This window comes from Anopheles maculipalpis, chromosome 2RL, assembly GCF_943734695.1.
Source record: "Anopheles maculipalpis chromosome 2RL, idAnoMacuDA_375_x, whole genome shotgun sequence".
Taxonomy (NCBI): domain Eukaryota; kingdom Metazoa; phylum Arthropoda; class Insecta; order Diptera; family Culicidae; genus Anopheles; species Anopheles maculipalpis.
This window is the reverse complement of record NC_064871.1, coordinates 30,844,585-30,851,313: the sequence shown is the minus strand read 5'-3', so window position 1 is coordinate 30,851,313 and position 6,729 is coordinate 30,844,585. Positions and strand designations below refer to the sequence as shown.

General features: G+C 45.5%; 3 protein-coding genes across 4 annotated transcripts in view; 1 reads left to right on the top strand and 2 right to left on the bottom strand.

Moving 5' to 3' along the window:
* LOC126558885 (heme oxygenase 1) overlaps positions 1-6,729 on the bottom strand; it is a 536,918-nt gene that overhangs the window by 216,935 nt on the left and 313,254 nt on the right. The window lies entirely within an intron of this gene.
* Positions 1-6,729, top strand: part of LOC126557160 (zinc finger protein 853-like) — a 379,636-nt gene that overhangs the window by 212,592 nt on the left and 160,315 nt on the right. The window lies entirely within an intron of this gene.
* LOC126566376 (uncharacterized) overlaps positions 23-6,729 on the bottom strand; it is a 99,091-nt gene continuing 92,384 nt past the window's right edge. The window contains exon 9 of the mRNA XM_050223253.1: positions 23-1,737. Within this exon, the coding sequence (XP_050079210.1) occupies positions 120-1,737 (1,618 nt within the window). The 3' untranslated portion in view covers positions 23-119. The remainder of the gene's footprint in view (positions 1,738-6,729) is intronic.

Sequence of the window (6,729 nt, the reverse complement as noted above, 5' to 3'; positions counted from 1 at the left end):
TTCAAACAAAAATTTGTCCATTCTAGAATAAATAAGTTTTACACCTATCAACAGTAATCCACCCAAGGCCGACTACGCAATAGTTGGAAACATTAGTAACAACTAGTTGAGATAGTAGTTCAGTGAGATCTTCGCTGATCCTGATGATCCTCCAGTGGCTTACGTTCCGTTGTTCCACTATCTCCCGACGATGCCGATGCTGTTGCAGTTCCCGTACCACCTTCCAGTGCCAATAGCCGATGGTCTGATGGCCAAGGTGGTGGAGGTATTTGAAGTGATACTGGCAATGGCAATGAGAGTCCAGGAATTGGTAGCCCGTCCTGTGTAAGACAACTGGAAGGCAACACACAACCCAAGTTCCCCGTTACCGTACTGTGATTGCTGTTGCTGGTGGAAAGGCAGGAAATTGAGGATGTTCCAGACACCGACTGCGATACGACAGTGCTACCCGACGACACAAGCGTGGTTCCGGTGCAATCGGTTGCGATCGGTACAAACTGTTCTGGCATCCAGTCGAAGGAGAACGTGGTCGCCGTCGGAAAGCCTCCGGTGTGATGCTGATGGGGAGCACTGGTAGGTGTGGGGGGTGTAGTCGTCATGTAGGGGGATAGTTCTTGGTGCGTTATGTCCGGCACCTTCTGTGCGGTAGTATCGGACCAAGGTGGGCTTGGGTTCCATTGCTCCATGAAGTCGGTAGGTTCGCTGGACAGATTCGATACCGTTGTAGGTAGCAGGGCGGATTTGGAGTGCAGTCTTCCGATTGCGGTACGATTGCCTAGTATCATTGTTTGTACTCCTCCTCCTCCACCACCTCCACCGCCTCCACCTGCTCCACTGCCACCACCATTCCCAAGAGATCCACCACCTTCCATAGAGTTACTGAGGTGACTTAATCCATTAGTGACACTCGTTCCGGAGTTGTCTTGTGGATGCAATCCTGACGAATTTGTTTGCAGCTCCACCGTAGACACTTCAGAAGATTCAGACTGTCCATTTTCGGGAATGTAGATCGGTTCCAGCCGGTTTATGTTCCGCTTCTTAGCCGGAGGTGTTCCATTGTGACGGTCACTATTTCCACTGTTTGTTTGATGACTATTGGTAGGATCACCAGCACCGGTTCCATTACTACCCGAACCCAACTCGCTGCTGGAAGCACTTCCAGTTCCTCCACCATTGTGGCAGCGTATGTGCGGTGTCACTTGTACAACCGGAACAGGAATAGCAGCTGGATTTATTAAAGCCGGTGGTGCTGACGTTGGTGGCGTTGGATGACCGCCGCTATAGTCTACCGGTTGTCCGTTCGAATCTAACCGGAAGCCATACGCCCGATTCCCATACTCATCGTTACCCGTCGTCAGTGTGCCATTGTTGATCGTTTGATGCTGGGCGTGCAGCATCGGAGTTACCGATCCGCCGTTGTGATGCTGTCCCGAAGGCGAATGGTAACCGTACGCAGGAATGTGATGATGCGAGTGGTGCGATGGCGCATACCCATGCGGCTGTACACCGGTGGCCGCCAGTGTTACCCCCGACGATCCCGACATGGCTCCAGCCGATGTGCTTCCTCCGCTCGGCGAGTGATTGGTGTGATGGCCGGTAGCGGTGGAGGTATAGAACGGCGCCGTCGGAGGTATTCTGGTGGCTCCCTCGAACGGTATGCCGAACTGCATCTTTGACTGTACGGTGTAGTAATGGTACAGCCACGAGTTGGACAGCATCACGGACGCTTCACGGTCGCTGCAAAGACAAGCAGGCAGAAAATGGAGAAACACATACGCATAAGTTAAAATCGTTTCTGTCGCCGTAGAACAAGTACCAGAAATCTTGGTGCCCTTATTCCCACACTTTTACGCATTGGCCGGACAGATTCGGCTCCCAAGGTTCGGTCGCTTCATTTCGGTGCAAAACTTTGGAGCATCACATAAAATAAATTGTCCATTGTCAGTATTGTCTCGAGTGAGTATCCTTATGTTCTTCTTTTTCATTAATTCGTCCCCATCCTTAAACCGCTACTCCCACCCACCCCAAATGCAAAATGCAACCGGAGCATAATCTCACACTGTGTTACTGCTCCAGACGAGATTTCCACATTAAAAAAAATCCTCTACCCGGGTAAAAGAAGAAGCAATACGCGCACGCGTGTGCAATATGATTTTCGTACGATCGTTTACGGTGATCCGCTTTTCGCTGCGCGCTCCCTCTCGGCAAATAATCCGCAACCGTGATTCGTGATTGTTTCTCCTTCGGCATTTGTGCTGCTTTACTTCAGGTTCGCTTTGGACGCGCAACGCGTCTTTGTTTTTTGCGGATGGCCTATGGAATACGCCAATAAACGTAACCTTACGACCTGTCGCAGGACCACAGGCCATAGGCTTATAGTCGCAAGCTTGGGAAACGGATGGAGGTTTTTGTTTTAGGAAGTTAAAAAAGGGCAATACAACCACATGGTTTGTATGCAAATTTTTTTTCCATCCCTCTTCGCTCGCTCCTCGCCTCACTAGCTGACTGCTAGTGGTGGTAGTGGTATCGGCAGATCGACTCATAGTCCACCAGATAGAAGAACACCACACAGCCTGTAACGTTTGGTCGTAAATCATCTCATTTCGATTTGGGCCGCCCAAAGATCGTTTCGGAGTTCATGAACTTTGCTGAGGAATGCGTACATTGTGTCTACAGGGAATGGGGAGAGTTTGGACGGAATGTTCTACCTTCTACCAGAGCCATTCTCGATTCCAATTTTGTCCAATAAGTAATTTAAGTTACATTGAATTTAGTAACTTTATTTGGTTTTAAAACATTGGTAAAAAGTTTAATTGCATCAGCTAAAAAGTGTTAAACTCTCAGATATAGATGTCGCTCATTTCCTTACTTGTAGTTCTTAGATAGTCAACCATTTTTTCTGATGAGTACAAATAAAATATAATAATGAGGGGAAAATATAACCCAGATTAGGTACGCAAGTATAAAAATAACGGAATTTTTAAATAAAGTAACAATGAAATAGCAAAATTTTGTCCACCATAGGCCATTTAAAGTGAAGAACGTGCCCTGCTGCTTACAAGCTTCGAACTATCTGCTAAATCTTTTCTGCTTTTTTCAATTCTGTGCTCGCACTTGCAACTAGCACCCGCTTGTACGGTCATCCCGCCAAATGTACAGCCGCCAACATACGATGCACTACAACATTGCTTAATGTGCCTTAAGTACCTGCTTTTGGCAATAAATCTTAGCCAACGGTCGGGGTTTATGTGCTCCGTTTTTTTTTAACCTGCCCACTAGCCTCCGTTCCGTGCTCTCATTCCACCTAAAAGCATGCCATTCCTGCGTTCGCATCGTCGCACCGAATACGATGCGTAATGGAAACGGAAAGTTATTCGTCCAGCTACGCTGCGTGCCGTAATTATAAAGTGTGAGGAGTGTGATTTTTGTTCCCAAACTAGAACGGCTCGGGCAGGAAGCTGGCAGGAGCATGTTTAGGCGTTGTCGATCCATTGCGCTTGAGTGTTACCACTGCGCTATTTTAAGCTAAGCTCACTCTACTCAAACGCATGGCCAATGCAATGTATCCAAAGGGTTGGCTAAACAGGCAAAAAGGATGAGTAATTTTGTGTTTTCCCCCTCCGTTCGAGATTAAAGTGGTGAACACTTTCTGTGGACTGTGCAAAGTGCAATAATTCAAATCATTGATCCAAGAGTCCACGGCCCGGTCTGACTTCTGCCTTGATCGCTGGCCATTCGCAACGGTTAAGTCGCTACGGTCCTCATGCACTTCATCTTGGTCCATTGCTGCTCTACATCCACGTTGGGGAACGTGAGAAATTTTCCGAACCATAATTATGTCAGTTTTGTTGCCGCGCGAGAAGCCGCGACCGGTCCGTAGTGATAAGGCGGTAAATTTGCTCGCCTCGCTGCAATTGTCGGCAGGGACGGTAAAAAACATGCATCCATCTACCTTTGAGCCAAGCGCCAGCATAGAATGCACAACATACAGACACACAGGCATACAGGGGGACATACTAACATCTTGCTGCTGCTGGTTCCCTGGAAGAGTTGTATAAAACGAATCACTTCTTAAAGGGTCTCTACTCTAGGTCTTCTAGGATTTGATGTAACGCCGGGCAAAACAAATATATCTCACCAGAAATGGCGTGGTTCAATCGAACTGCTCTGGGTCCTGGGAGTCAGGAAATTGGAGCAAACCCTAACACTGCTCGAGCTCGATTTGGAGGGCTTCTTTTTGCTGGCGATGGTGTTACTTTTGTGAGCAAAAAAGTACCAGCAGCAGTCGAGACGCTGAGCATGTTTGATATCAAACTTTGCACTAATTCATCATTCTGCCTTCCGAGGTTTGGAGAGCTTCCCTATAGGTGGGTATAAGTAGTGCCTTGTTCGTGCTTTAGCTCATTTACAATGCGCAAACATTGTGATTGGATAGCAGAAATGTTATTTTCCAGAGGTATAAGAACCAACGGATGATCAGGGTTTTAATGATGGAAACTTTATTAAAAATCGTGCTGAAGCTGCTAGTATGAAGAAGGTGTTGTATTAAAATAAGAGAATTAGAGAATTTGTTGAAGCAGCTTCTAAAAGAGACCTTTTTTGCGAGCACGACAATTTACTTTGTAATTGCACGCAAAACGAGTTATGAAAGCATAATTGTACAATACCCTTTTTTATCCTCAGACAAACCTGAGATGTTCGGACGGTTAGAGCAAAGCGTAACCAAGCATCGAGAATTATTATTAAAAGATCCTCGATACATGTCTCTTTACTGGAGTTTCTTTTTATGCACGCGAACTTCATCGATACCTCTTGAGAAAGGTGTGTCTTTTTTTGTTTTACTTCACTAAATCTGCATCAGTTTTAGCTTCTCAAAAATATTTTACTTTGTCCTCCTTCTGGTAAAGTATTCGCCCGTTTTTTTTAATAGCCTTTCATAGCACCAATCGGGTTGCCATTGATAGCAACGGGCGTGTTTTGCGTTTTTAACAGCTGTATCAACCATCACCTATATTTTACCGTACAAGTTCTGGAGACTCGCGCGCGCGCGCTGCTTACTTCCCTTACGGCCGGTAAGAAGAGATAAATTGTACGCAACAAACCAAACACAAAAAAAGGGCGATCATACTAAATGGATGTTAAATCCCGAACCGGCTACACCACCAGCAATTGAACGGGTAGCAAGTACCGAAGGTTTCGGGAAACCATCCTACCGGATCGCCAAGAACGGGTCGACCTCATCATCTGACGATATTTCATTCGCGCTAAAAACGAACTTTCCTGCCGCGGTACTTTGGTTTTCATTTGGGTTTGCCGCCTGTTTGCAATTGAAGCCGCGCAAGGTTCCTATCGCGGATGGTTGATCGAGTGGGGGCAAGCACTCCACTTTTCGATTCATTTGTTTGTAGCGTTGCGCGAGTATTTCCAACGCACTGACCGTTGGCTGCGGTTGGCCGCGTAGTTTGAAATATATTTATATTTAATAATACTTTATTTATTGTGGTCGGGCGATCTGATTGTTTCAAAATTACCTCAAGGCCGGGCAGTGAGCTAAATGACTTGAGGCTAGGTCACATTGAAACTGTGATATAGGGTGTGTTTTTTGTTACGTGTTTTTGTTCGCAGAAAAAAGGTGGTGGAAATGAGCAAACAGGTTATTTTTCATGATCACAGGCTCAAAAGGATGGTTATAGCAATATGGAACATAATTTCTTAGCGTAGCTGTGAAATAAACACTATGTAATTGTTATATGTTATACGTAAAATGTCCTTTTCCAAGAAAACACATTTAATGTGGACAAGACTAATACTTATTAGTATAAGCTTAGGTAACAGTGTACTGCGTATGTACTCTCACAAATTGTGGAAGCTGTGTCACAAGGATTAACACACTAATTGAATTATGTAAAACTTTACGCACAACATTTTCAATAATATGAGTCGTAAGCATCACAAACAGTGTCAAGGAATAAATTCTGAGCGCTATGTCAGATTTTCAATCATTCATAATTATCATTTCATCATATCATTTCACTAACTAGCATGTTTGCACTATAAGTGAAGGATTCCACTACAATTTTAGTTTTTTAGTTCTAAAGGAATTAAATACAAATAATCAGCTCTATATTCAAAACGATCGATAGCCCGATGATGGCGCCTGATGCGTTCCTAGACAACGTAAACGCTAGCAAACCAATCAACAGAATGAAAACTGAGTAATGGTATCGCATTCTGATTATTGTTAGCATTATTAGTCCGAGCGAAATTGAAACAAAAGTAGCTTCACCCGAAGCTGAAAAGCTAGCAGCTTCGATCCGAATCTTCACGAGTATGAAGACATCTTAAAGCGAAAGCATTGGATGCTACAGATCGCATGCGATCCACGCTACGAATGGTCATTGTTACTGCCCTGAGCTTTTCCCAATCGCAAACGCTTGCTCGGTCGATCGAAACCCCATACCAGATCGATCGATCGGTTGTGTTGCTGCGGTTGGTCGTCCCGGTGGACCGGTGGTTCGGCCGGGTGGTCCAGATTATTTATGTGAGAAAACCGACGGTTCGGTCAATACTGTTTCGGGCAGCATCATTTGGAACGGTGTTGTCCTCGTGTTGGGCCCCATAAGCAGCGGCAACGCTAGTCAGGATAAAGTGGCGTGGTGCAGTGCTTACTGCTTTAAATTGTCGATATGACCGTAAGGTTTCATGCCAGCCAACATGACCGGGGCAAAG